General features: G+C 46.1%; 1 protein-coding gene across 9 annotated transcripts in view; it reads right to left on the bottom strand.

The window, feature by feature from the left end:
* DNAH9 (dynein axonemal heavy chain 9) overlaps positions 1–23221 on the bottom strand; it is a 290463-nt gene that overhangs the window by 196884 nt on the left and 70358 nt on the right. For 8 of the 9 annotated variants that reach the window (XR_009491586.1, XR_009491587.1, XM_024980551.2 and 5 more), the window contains 7 exons: positions 13575–14445; positions 9938–10068; positions 9474–9600; positions 7319–7471; positions 5345–5470; positions 2150–2389; positions 1653–1813 (listed from right to left, as the gene is read on the bottom strand). Coding sequence is in view for 7 of the 9 variants with exons in the window: in XM_024980551.2 (XP_024836319.1) it covers positions 1653–1813; positions 2150–2389; positions 5345–5470; positions 7319–7471; positions 9474–9600; positions 9938–10068; positions 13575–14445 (1809 nt within the window). In the remaining 2 variants the exon portion in view is untranslated. 9 annotated transcript variants of the gene reach the window in all.

Genomic DNA, 23221 nt, shown 5'->3' with positions numbered 1-23221 from the left:
TAGTTGATCACTCCTTACTGGATAAAGAATATGATTTTCACATTTCACAGTTAGACTCTTTCCTATCTTACCAGGCTCATTCCTGACTACTTCCCCCAAAGTCCCTCTTCCAAGAACATGCTTTAAATTTTCCCATATCCACATCTTTGCCCACAAAATTCCAACCGGAACGCTAATCCGTAGTTCTTCAACTTTGGGGCATCCCAGACCACTTTAACAATTAATGGATGCTATAGATCCAACTCATGGCAAAAGGAGAAGGGGGTGACAGAAGATGAGCTGGTTAGATAGCATCACCAACTCAATGGACATGAATTTGAGCAAACTCCGGGGAACGGGGGAGGACAGGGGAGCCTGTCATGCTGCAGTCCTTGGGGTCACAATGAGTCAGACACAACTGAGAGACTGAAAAACAACAGTGTGCCTTTTCAATAGAAAAGGTGACACATGCACAGCTTTCTGTACAATTTCATGGATAGCCTGTCTGTCATCCTAAAACCAACTGAAATCCTATTAGAGTCCTACGCACCCTTCAGGGTCCAAATCAGATACTGTGTTCCTTGGAGAGTTCCTGGTCCTCTTCTTCCTGCAGTGGCTGAGATCCTCTGTGCTCAGAGGTCACTTACTTGGAAGTCTGTAGTGAGTGGCTCCGTGCCCTATTCTGTACTATGACCTTGCACATTTCCCTGTGCTATTTATTTTAATAAGTTCAGTTGCTCTGTCATGTCCAACTCTTTGTGACCCCATGGACTGCAGCATGCTGGGCTTCCCTGTCCTTCACTGTTTTCCTGAGTTTGTTCAAATTCATGTCCATCGAGTCAGTGATGCCATCCAACCTTCTCATCCTCTGTCATCCCCTTCTCCTCCCGCCTTCAATCTTTCCCAGCGTCGGGGTCTTTTCCAGTGAGTCAGTTCTTATCATCAGGTGGCAGAGTATTAAAGCTTCAGCTGAGGCATCAGTCCCTAAAATGAATATTCAGGACTGATTTCCTTCAGGATTGACTGATTTGATCACCTTGCTGTCCAAGGGATCCTCAAGAGTCTTCTCCAACACCACAGTTCAAAAGCATCATTTCTTCAGCATGATTTTTTTAAACTTTTGTTTTTCTTGGTCGTGCAGTGCAACATGCAACATCATAGTTCCCCAATCAGGGGTCAAACCTGAGCCCCCTTCATTGACAGCACAGAGTCCCAACCACTTGACCACCGGGGAAATCCTTCCCCTTATACTTCTGAAAGTTTTATCTACACGTGTCTTATTTCCCTCAACAAAACTGGAGTTTAAGTTTTAGTGATCTCTGCATTTCCAGTGACTATTAGTCTGCCTGGCGTAACCACTGAACCCATGCACTCCAGAGCCTGTGTGCCAAAACTAGAGAATGTGTGCACCACAATGAGAGATCCTGCATGCCACAGCTAAGACCCAAGACAGCCAAATAAATAAATTAAAAACAAACAAACGTGGCTCACTGATTTGCTCTGGGGTTTGCTCTGATCAGGCTTCTGTCCTATGCCATTTCAGTTTATGTTACAACTGTTGGGTTAAGTCTGGCCCTCGCCCTGCAGCCTTGCGGACAAATGGCAAGTGACCGTGGATGGTGAGAGCCAGACAGCAGAAGGCTCCTGTGTCAGTGGCTGATGCTAGTGCTCACCTGTCTGTCAAGGGCGTGATCACCAGGCGAGGGGTATTTCCCAGGTACTCATAGGAGTATAGAAACTGGGCATCACAGATGTTGGCGAAGCAGTGTTTGGCCTCGTCATCCCATCGGTGCCTTAGCTGGGACAGCCAGAGGAAGGCCTGGGCGTTATCTACCTAGAGAGGGAGTGGCAGAGTAGGTTGGTAAATCACAAGATTCAACAGGTAGGAGGTGGCCCCATGGCTGCAGAATTCACAGGGCTCAGGTGTTGTGCACAATTCAGGAGAGCAGCACACTGCCCGGTATGGCACAGAAAGCACGAGCCACTTGGATGATGCTGTTTTGCTGGGGTTTTTAAGGTAGGAGCAGCCACCTTGATCTTCTCCCAGATCCCCGACTGGTGCAGAGTTTGGAGGCCCTGTGTTTTGGCCACATGTGAGCTTCTCCCAAATCCCAATACTTGTGGTATAGCTACCCACAAAGAGCGGTACTCTTGAGAGTCCGGGACTCACCTTCTGAGCAATCATCTTGGCCACCACGTCCCGGGCATGGACATCGATGGTGCATATGGTCATGATCTTCTGCCGGTCCCCCTTGGAGAGCTGGCCAATGAGCATGGTGATGAGGGTTTTGAGCTGGGCCACTTGCTTCTTGTAATAGTCCTTCATGGCATTCTCATAGCCTTCCTCCAGCCTTGCAAATGCCATGCCCACCTCTGTGGTCCACCAGATCTGGGTGCAGGTCAGGGCCACCTATGGCACCAAGAGTTGCTTAGGAAAGCCATTACCAGGACTGTCTCTCAAACCAGCCCACTGTCACACAGCAGGGGCTGAGAATATAATTGTGTGGGTGATGGACATCCCTTCCCTCCCTCTTCCACCAGCACTGTTCCCTTGAACATGTGCTTCTAAGTCCTCGGAGATAAAAAGTGGGTACAACACAAGTGGGGAGAGTCCTTTCTGCTCTTGAAAAATGCACCATGTGGTTGAGAACAGCTAAAGGCTCATTCAGGTCAATGTTAGTAGCTTTTAGAAATTGCTACACTGACCTTTCTGTTTTTGCTTCTCAGGCCACAGCACCTTTCCTGTGCCTGGGAGGATAACAAAGTCTTGATTGGACATCTCAATGATAGTCTTTGCTCTGTTCTTCTGGAAACCCTTACAGTTGAGTGAGTATTCTAGCTGAGTGAGCCACTGCTGATTATGTGTGGCAGATTTTTTTCTTGACCATAGTACTTACACTATATCTTTAAAAATCTCTTCAAATTTTTAACTTTGAAAAGCCTGCTCTTTCTTTAAATTGGAGTCTGATTACTTTACAACACGTGTTGGTCTCTGCTGTACAACGAAGTGATTCATCAGTTTATATGTATACATATGTCTCCTCCATCTTGGACCCCACGTCCCACCCATCTTGGTCATCACAGGGCACAGGGCTGAGCTCCCTGTGCTATTCAGCAGCTTCCCACTAGCTACCTATTTCACACATGGTAGTGTATCCATGGCAATCCCATCTCCCCATTCATCCCACTCTCCCCTTCCTGCCCTGTGTCCACATGTCCATTCTTACATCTGTGTCTCTAACTTTAAAAGGTCCACTCTTCACAGCTCAGGAAGGATGACACTGAAATTCAGTGTGGTCACTTTGATTTGTTGGAGAAGGAAATGGCAATCCACTCCAGTGTTCTTGCCTAAAAAATCCCATGGACAAAGGACCCTGGTGGGCTTATGGTCCATGGGGTCGCAGAGAGTTGGACATGACTGAGCAACCAAACAACAACAACACTTTGATTTGTATTCTTCAGAGATTCAAAATAAATAAATGGAAAAAGTGATTTAAATGAACCTTTCTTCTGCTTGCTGAGAAACAGAAGATTTAATACGGAAAATGCATAATTTCGATTCTGCATGGTGAAGAATTTAGAGACATGGATCCTCTGTGGTCCCACTTGGCTCAGGAGACACTGCTCTAGATGAATCTGTCAGAATGCAGGAAGAAACACATTTTCTTGCCTCAAAATTCTGATTCAGGCAAACAAGGAATCCTGGAGGGAATTATTCACTTCGTGGAGCAGAGAATTCTGTTGTAGTAAAAAGTACTATTCTTGAATTTACCTGTTCCTTTTTGCCTTTGGATTTAGACATGTTTGGATTTTTTTAGAGGTTCCTCCTGCAGTGTAATCTTGTCAGAATGGTCTGAACGTGATGTGCAATTGTACTTGCGACTCCTGTAGCCCACCAGGTTCCTCTGTCCGTGGGATTTCCCAGGCAAGAATACTGGAGTGGGCTGTCATCTCCTTCTCCAGGGGATCCTCCCGACCAGGGAGTGAACTCATGTCTCCTGCATGGGCAGGTGGGTTCTTTACCACTAGCGCCACCTGGGAGGCTCCTTTCCTTCTGCAGCACTGGCTTATTTCTCTGCTCTGTCTACACTCACTGTCAACATTTCCTGCCTTCTCCTACCTTCTCAACTACCGGCAGTGTGATCTCTTCACTACCACTTCACTGAGATGGCCTCACCAAGGTCATGGATGTTCCTTAGCCTCTTTACTTGGCTTGACCTCTTAGACGTGTGTGGCATAACTGACCTCTTACCTGCTATCAACGCCTTCTGTTTTAGTTTCCGTGATTGCCATTCCCAGGTATTCCTTCCATCAGAAAAGGGACTGTTCCTCATTCTGCTGCCCTGGTTTCTCTGCCTATGCAGCCTTTGGATGATGCTCGTGGGTTTGATCTGCAGCCTCAGCTTGGTCTACACACTCTTACCTAACTCCTATGGCTTCAATCACCACCAGATATCTGTAACCCCCAAATGTACCAGCAGTAGTATTGGGTTGGCCAAAGAGTTTGTTTGGGTTTTTCTGTAGGATGTTACAGAAAAACCCAAAGGAACTTCTCGGCCAGCCCAATACTAGACATTAACAGGGAAGGGAGGGGTGGTGTATTGCAGCCAAGGTCATTAAAAAGTAACCTCATTAGCTCCCCCTCTTTCTTTTATTACCCTCCTGAGATCCTGGGACAGGACTTAGATATATCTTGGAATCACATCACTCCCATGCATGGTCTATAAGAACTGTGTCCCAGTTTCCTCCCCTGAATCCATCTGCTGTCCCTTGCTCCCTCCACCTGTTACTCATGCCTCGAACACATTGACTCTTGCTTGCATCTGAGCCTTTGTCCACATTCTTTCCCACACTTGGGTGCTCTTCCCTCTATCTTTCACCTGCCAACTCCTATTTCAAACCTCAGCCTAGAATCATGTCTTCAGGAGGGTCATCCCCAGACTCCATTAACCAGCTCCCAGAGGACCCCGACTTTCCTTTACCATCACACCAGGTCCCATCTTTAGGTGGCTGACTTCCACGCCAGTCTGTAAACTCCATCAGAGTGGGATTACATTGTCTTGTTTCCTGCTGGTGTCTCCTGTGCTCAGCAGGGAGCTTGGCATATACAAAGAGAGCTGGCTCAGTGAGTTAAATGGTCTATGTTTTCTCCCTGCTGTATGCAGCTAATGGAGTAAAATGGACAACCCTTAATGCCCTGAGGTAACCGCTGAATTGCATTGTGGCTAACAATTCCCTGGTCCCTCCTGCTGACCCCTTCCTGACCAGCCTCTCCTGACCCTGAAGCATGGGTGAGCCTGGCAGCCCCAGGAGGCCGACAGAGGCCATGGAGGAGGAGAGCGCCTGAGGATGGATCAGAGGATACCTGAGCTGGGTAGTCAAAGAGCCACTGTTCCCTGGGCTTTTCTTCGTAGGCGGTTATACCTTCTGTCATCTCGTGCCTCACCGTGGCCTTCATGTGAGCCAGCACGTGGTTCAGCCATATTTCTACCTGGAAGAAGAGCTTGGGGTTAGACTCGGGGCTCCTAAGAAGATGTGCTCAGTGACACACGTTTTCTTCCACTCAGACAGAGGCACTGAAGAAGATGAGCCCAGGCAAGATGTGCAACTCCACATGGTTGCCCAAAGGCACAGAGAAACTGTTCGTTTGTGCAATGCAGGGCAATGGTAGTTGAGACCGAAGCTCAATTAACAACGGGGGAGGGGGCGGTGTGCCCACTGGGACCCACAGAGCAGAGGAGCAGGTTTAGGGAAGACAAGACGACTGACCAGAGATTAGGGGGAAATCTTCATCTGGATTGTGCTTGCATGCTCAGAACTGTCTGACTATAACCCCAAAGACTGCAGCCCACCAGGCTCCTCTGTCCATGGGATTTCCCAAGCAAGAAAACTGGAGTGGGTTGCCATTTCCTACTACAAGGGATCTTCCTGACCCAGGGGTGTAAATAAGTCAGTGGATTCTCATGACCTTGTCCACGGTGCATATGGATTATATTTTCCAACTAAATGCTTTCTGAGTCTACAGAAAGAACACCCAAGGTTTGACTCAAACCTCAATGTCCCTTTCATAAAAATGAGATTTTTATTTGGATTTGGATGAAGGTGGAACTCTGAAGAAGATCTTTTCTCCAGGCTTTACTCTGGACTGGATTAGCACCCCAGGGACCATGTTTCTTTGGATATTTAGGATAACGGGGGCTTCCCAGGTGGCACTAATGGTAAAGAGTACACCTGCCAATGCTGCTGCTGCTGCTAAGTCGCTTCAGTTGTGTCCGACTCTGTGTGACCCCATAGATGGCAGTCCACCAGGCTCCCCTGTCCCTGGGATTCTCCAGGCAAGAACAATGGAGTGGGTTGCCATTTCCTTCTCCAATGCATGAAAGTGAAAAGTGAAAGTGAAGTCACTTAGTCGTGTCTGACTCTTAGCGACCCCATGGACTGCAGCCCACCAGGCTCCTCCGTCCATGGGATTTTCCAGGCAAGAGTACTGGAGTAGGGTGCCATTGCTTTCTCCGACCTGCCAATGCAGGAGACTCAAAAGGCTTGAGCTGGATCCCTGGGTCAGGAAGATCCCCTGGAGTAGGAAATGGCAACCCACTCCAGTATTCTTACCTGGGAAATCCCATGGACAGAGAAGCCTGGTGGGCTGCAGTCCTTGGGGTTGCGAAGAGTGGGACATGACTGAGAACAGCACAGAGAAAATGGAAGGGAAAGAAAGAGAAGAGAAAAAAGAAGCAGAGGAGGAAAATGCAGTAGGATAATGAACAAAGACTTGTCTACTTTAGTGAAGATGGTGAAAGACGGGTCGGGGGGTTCAGAAGAGAAGGGTGTCGTGTTGTGTGTTTCCTGAACTGTGCCGGGGAGATGTGGAGCTTCTGGAGCAGGGTGGCAGTGGGCTCTCCACGGGGTAGGGCTGCAGGAGGTGTATGTGTACAGAGAAGTGAACGCTCAGGTTTATGGTTGATTTCAAAGGACATTTTCTCCCGGGGAAGGTGTCAGTGACCCAGATTCCCCAGTGGGGTGCCCCAGGGCTTGTCATGTTAAAGTCTCCTGGTGCCGCTAATCATTTCCAAACCCTTTTCTTGTTGACTCAGGGAGTTGTTTATGTGCATTTTATTGCTCTCTGCACAGGACTTTGAGTGAGGAAGATATACAGGTATTGACATGTGTCCTTCCCAGGGAGAGGAAAGTGGGCGCTGGAAGCTGCTCTGATGTCGGTTCAAGTCAGAGGACTGGGCAGGCCCCAGGCACAGACAGCAGTTCTGGTCCAAGGTCACAATCGCCATTCTGAAGGCTGATGCTTGACTGCAGACACTTGAGAGAGCAAGGCATGCGTTACCTGCCCACTGCAGTCACAGGGCTCGCTGAAGGCCACATATTCTCCTTCCTTGCTGTACATGCCAAGGCTGGTCTTGGTTGGCTTCTCACTGGCGTCCAGTTGGAACTGCATCTTGGCCATATTGTCAAAGAGTTTGGAAAGGTGGCGTTGAACCTATAAGTGGAGAGCATGTCCAGGAAGTCACTTATGATTATTGCTTAGAAGCTACTTATTATTATTGTATTGCTTAAAGGGCTACCCTGTGACAACCATTAAAGTGTTGGGTACCAAACGTTTAGAAGGAAGCTAGGGAATGATGAAGATGTGAAGATGGAATTTAGCTGGACTGGATAAAAGGGAATATAGATCTAGTGGGCAACACGCGTTAACTACAAACCAACGAAGCCACAAAGGTTTGAGTAATTTCTGCCTAATCTACTACGGATGGGAACAGACTGGAGCAATAACTAATTCATAAGCCCTCTTCCTAAGAAAACACTACTGTGCTGCAGGAGGGTAGGCACAGGAGAGTCTACAGATGAATGCTGCTGCTGCTGCTAACATGCCCAAATCTGGAGGATCAAGGGCAGTGGTGACCATGGCCTGTGGAAGAAGTCACTCAGATGTAGGAACCACTTTGAGGCAGGAGACCAGCCTCTGGAGGGTCCACATCAAGGGCCAGCAAACTCACACCAGGCAGAAAGCCTGGTTGTGCCAGAGCTTCTCCCAAGCATGGCATCTCATGATACGGAGGCAGTGATGCCTTGGGCAGTAATCCTAGGAGGGTGCCAGACAGAACCATACTGTGGTCCTGCAGTGAGAAGAACAGCAGGTGGAGAAGAAATGACAAACAGGAAGCTGCCTCAGGTAGAGCTTTTTTGAAATACAGGGGCCTCCTGAAAACTGTGAGTTTTAACCCTTATGTTTACGGCAATGAGCTCTCTCACTTATGAGATGGCGGGAGAAATTCTAAGAGTATTGAAGTAAACTGAAGGTGCTGGAGGAGATCCCACCCAGGGACTTGGAACAAATGATAGAGAAAGACTTTTCTTTATACAAGAACAAACAATTAACACAAGACCTGTGAAATTATCCCACAACTTAAAAGAAGGCGAAAGCCAGACTCAAGAACTAGAATAAAAGCATCTGTATATATTAGAAGCTTAATACAGGAAACAGAAGTAGTGTTGAAAAAATATCACCTTGTTTTGCTTTCAATTAAATGAAAGAAACATGAACTCTATAAAATTTGAGGTAGAAGATAAGAAGAATTGGTAGAGGTAGAAAAATAAAGAAAACAAATGGTACAGTGTAGTTTTTAACAGTGTTAGCAACACAAAAGGACCAAATAAAAACACACAACTTAAATATGGTGGATAAATCTGAGGGACGTGGATAAATCTGAGGGACATGGAAGAATGCCAAGGAAGAGGACTGAGAGAGAAAGAAGTGTATAAGTATGTACAAAAATGTATGAACAGATGAAGATAATAATCTCAACCTACGGAAATATGATGAATCAGAGGGAAAAAATTATCCACATAACCGGGATAGAAATACCATGTAGAGACTCCTCAGGCGGTCCAGTGGTTAAGACTTTACCTTCCAATGCAGGTGGTATGGGTTCAACCCCTGGTCAGGGAGCTAAGATCCCACATGCCTCATGGCCAAGAAACCAAAACGTAAAACAGAAGCGATATCATAACAAATTCAATAAAGACTTTTAAAATGGTCCACATAAAAAAAAAAACTAAGAAAAAAAAGAAATACTATGCAAAAGTATACTGAAAGAAAACATTTCCAAGATAATGAAAGCCCCAGTTTTTAGAAAGGGAACAAAAACCTCATCATGTGTTAGAGAAAGATAAAGCAAGCATCCAAGCATACAGAAATTTTCAAAAATTTAATTTAAATTTTGATCTCTACAGATCAAAATTTGATCTCTACAGATCAAAATCAAATCTCTACAGAGATCCAACTGGAAAGAAACTGGGCTACCTAGAAAGGTTTAAGGGGAAAAAAAAAAGCAGGTAGCCAGAGATGAGCTTAGGGACCGTGCTGATGGCAACATAGGTCAAATGGATACATTGCTTAATGGGGCATAATGGGGAACTTGAAACTCTCCTGCTGGAGCATCTCAAGCCTTTTGACTTTCTACAAGCACTTCCCCGCTTACCTGTTGAGGGGCTGTGCCATTGGAAAGAATGTCTAGAAGATCAGAAGAGGAGAGGAAGTAAAACCTGGGGAAGGCAAGCCTTTTTGTGTCCAGGTACTCCACCAGGGCCTTCTCACACAGGCACAGCCTGAGGGCACAAAGAATTTCCTTGTTAGGTTTGCCAGGATCCAGAGGCATGTGGCTGTTACCTAAATGCAAACGAGTGTGACTTGTGGATTATCCTCAGGAGTGATGTATACATGGAACATCTGTGGGCATGTGCATATAGCCCTACTAGTACATTTCAATCAGAATAAACACCTCTAACAATATCCCATGTTACCCAAGCACACAGGCAAATCAAGGTACCCGACCAGATACACATGTTCACTCTCTCACTCGGGCAGTTAACTAAGGTAAGGACTTGAGAGACAAAGAGAGACAAAGCCTCTCCATTACAAAGGCAACTGCACACCGGCCATCACCTGCTCTGAATATCTTCCAGCTTTTCGTAAAGACCTGGCTTGTTGGTGGCTTCCACTACATTTGGCGTTTTCCGAGCATCATAAGCTAACTCTTTAAAGTCTATGTCGATGCCTTCAAATCTTTTAGAATCCTGCAAATTAAAGTGTGGAAAAAATTAACCCCCACTCCTTTCAACTCCAAGAAGCTACCCTCATGTACCAAGCCTGCTTTTGAAAACCTCTCCTAGGTTGTATAACACAGAGATTAGGCCCAAAGGAGGAAATACCTTTAGATTGAATCAGTGGTTCTCACACATTTTGGTCTTAAAATCCCTTTATGTTTGTAAAACTTACTGGGGAGTGCAAAGAGCTTTCATTTATTCGGTAATATTATATCTATCAATGCATATTCTACATTAGAAGCTAAAGTTGAGAAACGTTAAAAAATATTTGTCAATTCATTTAAAATTACAGTAATAAGCACATTATGTTAATATAACACATATTTTAATTCAAAATAAGTATATTTTCCAAAACAATATAACTTAGAGGAAAAAGTGGCATCATTGCACTTTTTTTTTTTTTCCAAATCTCTTTAATGCCTGACTTAGAAGATAGACAGATTCTCTTCCCAGCTTCTGCATCCAGTGTGTTGTGATATCACACCATGTAGCCTCTGGAAAATTCCACTGTGTGCTAATAGAAGAACAAGTGAAAACAGCAAATGCCATTTTAGTATTATTATTAATATAGCTTTGACCTTGAGGATCCCCTGGAAAGGTCTCAGGGACCCCTTGCCAGAAGTCATCAGACCACACTTTGAGAATTGTTGGCATAAACTACATAATTCCTAAGTCAGGCAGATGGTGGATCCTATGTGCTTTCTGGGCCCAAGCAAAATTTCTATAACCAAAGTAAGCATTTTGGCAGCAAAGGTGCTATTATGATGTCAAAGTGAAAGTGAAAGTATCAGTTGCTCAGTCATGTCCAAATCTCTGTGACCCCAAGGACTGTGGCCTGCCAGGTTTCTATGTCCAAGGCACCCTCCAGGCAAGAATACTGGCATGGGTAGCCATTCCCTTCTCCAAGGGATCTTCTTGACTCAGGGATCAAACTCACGTCTCCTGCATTGGCAGGTGGACACTTTACCATCTGAGTCACTGGGAAAGCCCGTGATGTCAAAAGTAATTAAATATTATCATTTTCCCCAAATACACACACTCTCACAGTGTTGTTGAAATGACTGAGACAATACTAAATGCAAAGCACCTCACCCCAACACCTGATACCTGGTGAGAGCTTGTGTGGTTATGATTACATAACAACAATCATAATGGTATGTGCTGAACATTCAGCTTTAATGAACTTCTGGATGTAGGGACCGGGCTTAGTCTCAATTTACAGATGAGAAAACCAGGGCACTGAGAGTTCAAGTAACTTCCCTCAGGTCCTTGAGAGAGTGGACTCAAGCCTAGGCTGCTGGCCCCAGTCTGCTGGGACCTCTGTGACCCATGCCTCTCTCCTATCAAGACTTAAATTACGATTCCTTAAGTGAGGTATCTTTCACCAGTCAAAAATGAAAAATTATTAAGATTATAGACTCATCAGAAGATTTCCCTGGTGGTACAGTGGGATAGGAGTCTGCCTGCCAATGCAGGGGACACAGGTTTCAACCCTGGTCCAGGAAGATTCCACGTGCCTCGGGGCAACCAAGCCTGTGAGCCCAAATGCCTAGAGCCCATAGTGTGCAACCAGAGAAGCCACCACAATGAGAGACCTGTGCACCACAACTGGAGGAAGCACAAGCAAAGCAGTGAAGGCGCAGCACAGCCAAACATAAGATAAATAGAAAGGAAGGGTCGGAAATAAGGGACTTCCCAGGTGACTCCTGGTGAAGAATCTATCTGCCAATGCAACTGACATAAGAGACACGGATTCAACCCCTGGTTCAAGAACATTCCCTGGAGTAGGAAATGGCAATCCACTCCGGTATTCTTGCCTGGAGAACCCCATGGACAAAGCAACCTGGCGGGCTACAGTCGATAGGGTCACAAACAGTCAGAACATTACTGAGGGACTGAGCATGCACACACATCAGAAATATCTGACATAAATGTTTGAAATGCAAAGAACTGACTGGAAAATTGTAATTACCCTGAGAGCAATTGTGTAAAAACATGTATATATGTGAACAAAAGGTGGAAAATATTCATAGTGAATGAAAATATTTACTAGTTAGGGTGTAACATGATGATTTGTTGTATTTCAGAGTTGTCTATGTTACCATATTGTCACTACAAAGAAGACAAATGTATTTACACATTTTACACATAAACCTGAGGAGTTAATGATATGAATTATTTATTATTTTTTATTGTAAATTCTCAAATGCCTCTTTTAAAATGCCTGCAAAAGTCTCCACCTACATTCTCCCCTGCTTCTCATCAAACCTGCCCTTCTTCAATCATTAGCATTGGAGACGAATAAAATCTGGCTTATTTGATTTTGTTTCATGACAGTAGCTTTAGTGGAATTATTTTGTTATTTTTCATTGCAGATGTACAAACTTTAATCTGTATCATTATACTAAATGTGTTTTTGTGGGATGAGCTGGAAAAATGATTTGATAGAATGTGCTTTAACTCTGAAACAAGGTCTGGATAACATGTGACATTTTGGAATCAAACTAATTTGCAAGCAAAGAACTCACTGTGCTGAGGGATATAGAAGCGTTATTCGCTCAGTCATGTCTGACTCTTTGCGACCCCATGGACTGTAGCCCATCAGGCTCCTCTGTCCATGGGATTTTCCAGGCCAGAATACTGGAGTGGGATACGGAATAAGTCTGCAAACATCTTTTTTAAAATGAATTAGAGTCCACTGAGAGAGGGGATACGTTAATTAGGACAATTAGAAGGGGCAAACAAATTAGAACGGTAGTAATGAGAAGAATGCATATCTTAGAGAAATTCCTCATTTAGCACTTAGCTGAAGACTAGTGTTTGAGCCTGCTGGCACAGGCCGGAGGTTTACAGAATACTTGCTGCAGAGCAGGAACTCAGCTTGCCTGGAAATGATGCTGGCTTCCCAGTTGGTACCCGCACCGTCATTACGTGTAGAGCAACACAAGAGCAGCTCCTGTTTCTGACCTCCTTTCTCTGGTACACTTCTTTTGTTTTTTAAACCAGGTTCTCCTTTCTTTTTCCTACCCATCTAAGAACAAACTGTTTGTTGTTGTTTAGTTGCTAAGTCGAGTCCCACTCTGAGACCCCATGGACTGTAGCCCACCAGTCTTCTCTGTCCATGGGATTTCCCAGGTGAGAATACTGGAGTGGGTTGCCATTTCCTCCTCCAGGGGATCTTCCCAACCCAGGGATTGAAGCCAGGTCTCCTGGGACTCCTGCTTTGGCTGGCGGGTTCTTTACCACTGAGCCACCAGGGAAGCCCAAGAACAAGCTGACTGGCAGGCGTTTTACCTTCTCTCTTTTCCTATGCCTGGCTTTTGATGTTTTGAAAGGTTTATGATTGTTGGAGATGCCCCTGGGTGAAGCCAAGGCAGGGAGGCAGATAAGGAATGGTGTAGAGGATGCAGGGGCTGGGGGACTGTCCCTTGACTGGGAGTTGGGAACAGAGGGAGCAGGGTTTCTGTAGCAGGTACCTGGGGCAGCTGAGCCCGGATATCTTCAGATCCGATGAATATGCTTTCTAGGTGAGACCATGTGCGCTGCACGTCATACCAGATGGAGATGACGGCATCGGCGGTGGACAGCTTCTTCTGCCAGCCCGACACGTCCTCCAGGAAGAAGGCAATGTGCTTGGACACCATCAGGTTCTGAAGCTGGACCTGGTTATCCTCCAGAACCTCGATGAGGTCCTCGTCGGACTGCAGCAGGGGCACACAGGTCCGTGGGTGGGGCTCGTACTGGAATTCCATGCCAGCCCAGGTGGTCTGCAGCTCCTTCAGCACCTTCTCCATGCTCAGCTCTTTCACAGCTCTGTCCACAATGCCCCGGACCTCGTCCTCAAAGTGGTGCAGCTGCAGCTGCAGGAGGTGGGCCAGGGTGGTGCCCTCATCCATGGTGAAGGTCACGCCCGTGGCCTGCATCAGCTGCCTCCAGTGCCGCTCCCGGATGGCCGGGTTCTGCAGCTCGGCCACGGCCCTCAGGGAGGTCAGGGTGTCCAGCACGGTGCTCTCCAGGCCTGTGAAGGCCTCCCAGGCCCTGACCTCCTTGTCGAGGTTCCGGATGTTCCTGGCAAACCTTTTGCACTCCAAGTCCATGGCCTCCACGTCGATATCCTTCCACCTGGTGGCCTCCCAGGCATGAATGCTGGAGGTCACCAACCCAATCGTGTCCCAGAGCTCCTTCAGCCGGCACGCCTCCTTCCTGCACTGCCGCAGCTGCTTATAGTCAGGGACGGTGACTTCAAACAAGCTGGCGGACGCGGAAATGGAGGCCATGGTGGACTCCATCTGCTGGGTCTCCAAGTGCCAGGCATCCAGCGTCTGGTGAGGGTCAATGCTATCAAACCTGCAAGACAAGACAGAATGTTTCCCCTTTATCAGTGGAGAACTCAGGGACCATCTCCTAGAATCACCAGAGCCACAGCAGCTCAAATCTTTAAATCCTCAGTATTTTAGCAAAGAGCAGGGACTTTCAGCAAAGCTTGCGCAGGAAAGATAGGCAGGTAGGTCGGAGCGGGATGAGCGTAACCAGCAGGAGGAAGGAGGACTCAAGAGGAACGTCCTGTCTGGATGTATTCTACACCCATGTGTGCTCAGTCGTGTCCGAGGCTTTGCAACGCTTTGGACTGCAGCCCACCAGGCTCCTCTGTCGATGGGATTTTTCAGGCAAGAATACTAGAGTGGGTTGCCCTTTCCTACTCCAGGGAATCAGGGACTGAACCTGCATCTCCCGTGTCTCCTGCATTGCAGGCAAATCCTTTACCCACTGAACCATCAGAGAAGCCCTCTACATCCGAGAGGGTAATAAAAATACTCCTCACCTCCCTAGGTCCAGTGGGGGAATAACCCTTGGTTTGAGCCCCCTTTAGACTCTGTTTCACTTGTTGGTGTCCAGCCCACTTGACACAAAAGAGCATCGTCCTGTTACTGCAGAGGCTGTGAAGGCAAAGGTCACACCAGGAGGCATCTGTTTTACACACAGTTAATGTATGTATTTCAATGCTACTCCCTCAGTTCATCCCACCCTCTCCTTCCCTGGCTGTGTCCATCAATCTCTTCTCTCTGTCTGAGTCTCTATTCCTGCCTTGCAAATAGGTTCATCAGCACCATTTTCCTAGATTCCATATATATGCGTTGATATACAATATCTGTTTTTCTCTTTCTGACTTATTCCACTTTGTATAACAAGGTCTATGTTCACTGACCTCACCAGAACTGATTCAAATGCATTCCTTTTTATGGCTGAGTATTATTCCATTGGGGCTTCCCTGGGGACTCAGGTGGTGAAGAATCATGCCTGCAAAGAGGCATGGGTTTGATCCCTGGGTCAGGAAGATCCCCTGGAGAAGGGAACGGCTACCCACTCCAGTATTCTTGCCTGGAGAATTCCATGGATAGAAGAGCCTGGCAGGCTACAGTCCGTGGGTTCACAAAGAGTCAGACATGACTGAGTGACTAACACTTATATGTACCATAGCTTCTTTATCCATTCATCTGGTGATGGATGTCTAGGTTGCTTCCATGTCCTGGCTATTGTAAATAGCAGGTACCAGCATTTTTCAGATTCCCTGGGCTGGCTTCCTTCTCTGTGGTGAGGTTCACGCTAACGGCCTGCATCACCTTCAGGAAGCAGTGCCTCTGGGTGGGACAACCACTGAGAGGGACCCTGAAGCAGGAGCACAAAGTCCTGACCACAGGCCTGCGCTGCATGGCTTTCCCGAACTGTGTGCTTCCTGTCAGGCCCCACGTCTCTCAAGTTCCTCCTTCAAGTGGCCTCGTCTCCTCTTGTGTCCTGCAGTGACCTCTGGCTCTGCACTTGACTCCTGTAAACACTACATCAAACTTTACGTTCAAGTTCATCTTTCCTCTTCTTTTCCCCATGTTCAGGACTCCCACTGCTGCTCCTGGTCCTCACCCCATGAACCCCCTTTATGTTCTGGCCCCTTCAACCCACATTTCTGGCAGAACCTCTTCTCTGATGTAGGAACTGCTCATTCACAGGTTCCCATGTGGGTCAGGAGCACCCAGAACAACCTTCAAGGAGCCTCTTGTTTTTTTTCCCTAGCCTCCCTCCTTTCTTCCCATCACCAGTCTCAGGTCTTCCTGTTTCTGTGTGCTTGAGGGGTAGCTAGATATTGGGGATGCATATGTGCATGCTAAGACACTTCAGTTGTGCCTGACTCCACACAACCCCATGGACTGTAGCCAGCCAGGCTCCTCGGTCCATGGGATTCTCCAGGCAAGAATACTGGAGTGGGTTGCCATGCCCTCCTCCAGGGGATCTTCCCAACCAAGGGATCGAAACTGCATCTCTTTTATCACCTGCATTGGCAGGCAGGTTCTTTACCACTAGTGCCACCTGAGAAGCCCCAGATATTGGGGATACCATGACTTAAGTGTGAACACCATCTTTCTCTAAAAGTAGAATAAGGAATTGTGGAGTCCAATATAAAGAAGTTGAGAGGGAAAAGCAATGACTAGAGAATTGGCCATTTCTTGCAATTGTGTGTGTGTGAGTGTGTGTGTGAGTGTGTGTGTGTGTTGTTTGGTGGGAAGATGATGACATGCAAGAACCTTTCCTTGAACTGCCTCTTCTCTCAACTGTCTCTGGAAATATTTGACTTGACGGATGGAAAGTAATCCTAATTAAAGTCATTTACCTGAACTGCTCACCACTTAAGCCTAATTGCCATGCAATACAATAACAGTTATGCATACCATTAAATTAGTGTCAGATTAACTTTGATGCTTGCTATGTTTGATTCCTGCTTGTTCAATCTAAATAGTTTTGGCTGGCATGCTCTGGTGGTGGATTTTCATCTTAAGACTGAATACCATCGTGTGTCTTCACTGTTGTCCAGCCAGCGAGGGCTTCAGAAGGGCCTGGAGTTCTCAGAGTTGAAGAGGACCCTCTGTCTGTATAGCCAAGGAGCTTTCTCCTCTATGAGAGCAGTGGAGAAAGAATTAGAAGGAAAGGAAGGTAACATCCTCACGGCAAGTGAGCCATCAGAAAAGGTTACCCAGCATGAAGGTTCCTTCCGCACATTCTTTCGAAGACTAATTGTTGGAACGTGTTGGTTCTACCTTTTATCTTGACTAGAGTGAATGTGGAAAGTGAACTTGGCTTCTTGGTGTTAGTATATATCAGACAGATTCTAAGAGCCCACATTCTGTTTAATTTATTAACAGAGTATGGTTCAGAAATAGTAGGTAAGACAGGAGTTATCAGAGTGTTGGGGGGTAGGCACAGAAGATAATAAATGATCTTCCTAATGTTTCTTTCCACAGTGCCTACGAACATCCTTGAATCAATATTGGATCCTCAAATATTTGTAAGAGGTGATCATTTGTCAAACCTATTCCAAACTTCATTTGCCCTGTGGCATAATTTTTGTTTATGGTTTGAATCTGCTGACATTCATTCCCTATAGCTGAGCGCATATAAAAGTTAATTTGACCTAAGTAGTGAAAGGAACCTCCAGACAGGGGAGCAAATAGCCCGCTTCCCATTTCAAAGCTCTGGTGCAAACTGTCAGGATATTCACAGACCTGATTAATGCACCTAATAAACTTGAAGCACTTCTCCAAAGCCTGGGGGAACAATACAATGTGAGAACAAGAAAGTAATAGGAGGGAAAAGGGTGGAGTTAGTCTTTGAAATTGAAATAATAATGCACAAGTATTTTAATCTAAAAGAGAAATGCCTAGAAAGTCTGGATGAGCAAAGCTATAATTAAGAGAAATGGAAATAGGGTGCTCATGAGTGTGATCTTGGAAAAGAGGATTTGGGCCTGCCCTAGATGTGGGCACAGACAGAAAGGAATAAGTGACTTAAATGATTTCTTGGGATGTGAGCAGCTGGCAAACCATCAACCTCGGGCCCCTAACTGCACATATAAGGAGCAGTGACACACCTGTGCTTGAAACCCTAAGCGTATTGTAACTCAGCCTGTTCCTTCTGACCTGGTGACCTTTCCCATCCCATGGTCCCATCTTAGGGGCAGCAAAACATACGCCCTTTCACTTACTGGTTCAGACAGAAGACAGAGAATTACGCTTGGATCTGTCCCTGGTGGATCAGACAGTAAAAGAATCTGCAATGCAAGAGACCCAGGTTTGATCCCTGCATTGGGAAGAACCCCTGGAGAAGGGAATGGCTACCCACTCCAGTATTCTTGCCTGAAGAATCCCATAGACATAAGAGCCTGACAGGTCACAGTCCATGGGGTTGCAAAGAGTCGGACACCACTGAGTGACGATTCTTCCAGCTCCCATTATTCACTAAATCCTCCTGATTCTCCCTCCTGAGGGTCCCTCACATCCATCCTCCTCTCTCCATGCTCACTGCAATGGCTTCAGTTCAGGCCTCCTGCTTCTCACCTGGGTTGTTGCAATCACTCTGCCCCCCATCGCCATGGAGCCCCTGCCTTGAGTCTACCTTGATCCGCTTGGTTCTCTGCAGTCACAAGAGTAGTGTCTACATGACGCTGTTCTCAGGCCTGGACTCCGCAGTGCTCATTCATGGTCTAAGCCTGGTCATCTGGACCTCTCCCTCCTCACCTCCCGCATCCTGCGTTCCACTCACACACATGTGCAGTCCTCCAGCTGTGTGTTATGTTTTCATCCCCCTGTCTCTCTCCATGTTCTGCTTCCCTTGCCTGGAATACCATCACTTCCACTTCTCTTTTTCCAAATGGCTAATTCTCCTTTGCCCATTGGCTGAAGCACCAGCTTCTGTGGAGTTTGTGAACTGCCTTCCCAGTGGGCATCAAAGTTGGGCCCAATGGACATGTCTTATTATTAATTTCTTTTTGCCTGCACCTTCCAGCATGTGGGATCCTAGTTCCTCATCCAGGGACGGAACCTGCATCCCCTGCCTTGGAAGCACAGAGTCTTATGCACTGAACTACCAGGGAAGTCCTCAGTTACTCATTTTTGAAACTGACCCTGAGTCTGTCAGTCCTTGAGATCAGGGAATCCATATTATCCGAATATCCTAGCACATGTTATTTTTTGCTGACTTCATGCTGAGAACACACCTCTTCTGCTCTGTGGAAGCCTGAACCATGTGAGTGAGTCAGATCAACTGCAAGAACAGAGTCAAATTGAATTAATGATGTGTCTGAGGATACTGATACATCCCTGAGAGATTCAGTGATTAATACTGCCCTTTCCTTCAGCTTTTGAAGGGACAGGAGACCCTTCAAGAGCAAGATGAAGGCACATTTGCTACACTGTCTGGAAAGCCTTGATTTGCTGCTTGTCATGCAGCACCCAATGGGAGAGTGTCTTCAAGACAGTCCTTCCCACCATTCATAGAATCTGGGGACTGGCCAGCTAGAAACACTGATGGTCTCCAATGAGCTGGAGCTCAGTGGGAGCAAATTCTTTTATCAAGACCTGGATTATCCTGGTCTTGATATGGGTATGCCAACTGGATGACATGGTACCATTTCTTAAAGCCAGGAAGCCTGAACAAGAGAGCTGCTAGAAGCCTGGAGCATCCCTGTCACTCAACCGTGGAGAATGAGTCTCCAATTTCAAGAGTCGTGAGAAGTGCTTGAATCTGGCTACAGTGATCTAGGTGATTACTGAGAGAGCTCAGCTAGGAATATGCTGACATAGCTTCAAGTTAAGAATAGAAGGAGGAAGAAAAACTCAACTTAAACACGGAGAAAGAACTTCACCCCTAGGGACCTGACTTCATCCTGTACCCATAAAGACCCACACTCTCCTTTTCTTCCCAAAGACAAGATCAACGTGAGTTTCTCCTGTAATCTAATCAGGAAGTGAGACCTGCCTTCAGCAAGATGCATTTTAGAATTTTGTGAGTGATCTGAAGGCAAAGGAACCAGAACTCATTTGCCACACACATCTAAAACACTTTAAACACACACATTCGTGCACACGAAACTTAAGAAGTAAACCCATGTGTTGACACCCACAAAGATTGCCCTCAGTAATAAATCCATGATTCTGCTCTAGTCTTGATAGTCTTCTTGACAAGAAGAGGAATACATCAAGATTGCAGTCATGTTTGACTTTCTGCACTGCTCTGAGCAGTTCTTTTCAAAGAAGTCTCTTGCAAAGATTCATCTGCATGTTAAATTAACAGATGTGAATTTGGTATACAAGCAGCTTATGCAGCTCAATACCAGAAAAACAAACGACCATAATTAAAAAAGACACATGTATCCCAATATTCATAGCAGCACCATTTACAATAGCCAGGACATGGAAGCAACCTAGATGTCCATCAGCAGATGAATGGATAAAGATATTGTGGCATATATATATACACACAGATATATAATGGAATATTACTGAGCCATAAAAATGAATGTATTTGAATCAATTCTAGTGAGGTGGATAAACCTAGAGTCTGTTATACAGAGTGATGGAAGTCAGAAAGAGAAAAACAAATTTTGTATATTAACACATATAAACGGAATCTAGAAAAAATGGTACTCACTAACCTATTGGCAGGGCAGGAGTAGGGATGCAGACATACAGAACAGACTTTGGACACAGCAGGGGAAGGAGAGGGTGGGATGACCTGAGAGAGTAGCACTGACGTACATACATCACCATGTATAATATAGATAGCCAGTGGGGAGCTGCTGTACAGCACCCGGAGCTCAACTCAGTGCTCTGTGACAATCTAGAGGGTAGGATGGGGTTGGGGGTGGGGGAAGGTTCAGGAGGAAGGGGCCATATGTGTACTTGGGGCTGATTCATGCTGTTGTATGGCAGAAGCCAACACAATATTGTAACACAACTGTCCTCCAATTTAAAAAAAAATGTGAATTTGAAAGACTCGGTTAAGGGTAGTAATATCCTCATAGCCAGCAGACAGATACAAATGCAAAGAAAGAAAAACCAAAGCAGCTATCACATTAAAAAAAAACAAGAGCTGATCAATACACAAGTGTGATATAACTAGGAAGGGGAGATCAAGGTTTCCGACAGACACACAGAAACACAGCAGCAAAAAGAGTGCTGCTCTGTTCAGGCAGTCTTGGGAGCCTGTTTGGAAAGATATCTCACCACACATATTTGGAATTCCTTTCTTGAAATTTTTTAAAAAAGAGACAGATGATGTAAAGATATCAGTGTCATTACCTTCACGGCTGCTGCCCTAGTGTGGATACTGTCAGCACTGCCCAGAAATACCCAGCTTCACATCCCGCCTGCCTTACCAGCTTTGATCCTGTGCTCAATTGCACATCCAAAGGAGAGTCAAAGGGATGTGCTTCAGAATTGGAAGGAATAGTCCCCAAAGGAGTTCCACAAATGTTTTTGCACAATAGATGCTTCTTCGGAACAAGGGCATAGCTCCCAAGGTGCTTATTCTAAAAGCAGGGGTCCCCAACATCCGGACTGGGGACTAGTACCTCTTATCAGGTCACTGATGGCATTAGATTGGAAATAAAGTAATACAGGTAATGTGCTTGAACCATCCCGAAACCATTCTCCCCAGCTCCGGTCTGCGGAAAAACTGTCTTCCAAGAAATCAGTCCCCGGTGCCAAAAAGGTTGTGGACTGCTGTGAATCTAAAGGGATGCAGAGTCATCTGGAGTTATGCGCCCTGGTGTGATTGCTTAAAAGGGGCCCAGTTTCTTCCCTTAGGGTGGCTGTCTCTAACTTGGCTGCACATCAGAGTCACCTAGGGAACATTAAAAACTACTGATGCCCGGTCTAATCCCCAGTGTCTGATTTAGTTGGTCTGCAGGAGAGGCTGGACAGTGGAAGTTTTAAAATCTCCCAGGTGGTTTTAATGCTTTAGAGTGGTATGTTGTACATTTAGCCTAAATACAGTTTATGCATTTTTCCTTTCTCTTGTCTTCTTTTTTAAAAATAAATCTGTATGAGGCTTTTCAAGTTCTGTACTTCATTTTTTTTTTTTAATTTAAAAAATTTTTTTGGCTGCAAAGCATGTGGGATCTTAGTCCCCTGACCAGGGATCAAACCCATGCTCCCTGCACTGGAAGCATGGAGTCTTAACCACTGGACCGCCAGAGAAGTCCCTTTCCCTGTCTCTTGACACACTCATCTCATTCTGTCTAGCCCCAGGTATGATGCTTTGGAGACCAGCTGCTTCATATATGTTTGATGATGAATAATAAAAAGAGTTAGGCCCTTACTGTGTGCCAGGTAGGATGACCAAGGGTCTCAGTCTGCCTGACATAGAGGGGCTTCCCTAGATGTATGACTTTTGGTGCCAAAACCAAAAACAGGGCCAGGTAAACCAAGATGGCTGGTTACCAGGGTGCTGGGTCTTGTGCTAAAAGCTTGTGAAGATGTGTTACTTAATCCTATCAACAGCCTTCCGAGGTGGATACTATTAATACCCCCACTTTACAGATGACGACACACAGCACGGAGTGACAGCCCTGGAGTAAGTGACTTCCCTGATGCAGCAAGTGAGTAGTGGGCTTGCTAAGAGGGCTTGCTAAATCCAGGGTCCGTGTGCTTAACCATTATGTCGCCTTAACTCCTGATAAAGTTGTGGGATTTTCTTTCCTTGCTTCATTGGTCACTTTAGCATGTATCACCTAAGGTCATATTTCTGTAAGTAATCTGAAAATAAAAAGCTTCCTGGTTCCTTACACATGGCGTGTTTCAGTCTGGAGACTTCCAGGCATGTCTACACAAAACTACAGAGAGGAGATGCAGCAGGAAGCCCAGCTGGGGAAACAGAAAGCAAACTCTGGAGTTGGACTGAGGGGAGAGGGTCCGCTTCAGCTAGCCTGTCAGTAGACACAGGGCCACCAGAACTGGCCCCTGGCTGGAGCGTCTGACGCTGAGCAGCAGACCAGGAGCAGACCCCGTAGGCTTCCCTACAAGGGGAGGGAGCCCCTGAAAGAAGGACTGTGTGTGTGCACGCGGGCCCACGTGAATGGTGAATGGTGTTGCGGTGTCTACCCCACCCTTCTTTGTTTATGTAAAGATCCCTGACCACAGCAGGGGGCAGTCTGAGCACTAACTGCTAAGCAGAGAAAGGACACCTTAAAGTAAATCTGTCACCTTGCATCCTGCCGTTAGGCTACTGAAATGCCTTCCAAAATTATTTTTAAATTCTTTTTTTTTTTTTTTTGGCCGCACTGTGCAGCATGTGGGAT

Source organism: Bos taurus, chromosome 19 (assembly GCF_002263795.3).
Source record: "Bos taurus isolate L1 Dominette 01449 registration number 42190680 breed Hereford chromosome 19, ARS-UCD2.0, whole genome shotgun sequence".
NCBI classification, from domain to species: Eukaryota; Metazoa; Chordata; class Mammalia; order Artiodactyla; family Bovidae; genus Bos; species Bos taurus.
This window is presented reverse-complemented; position numbering and strand designations above follow the sequence as displayed.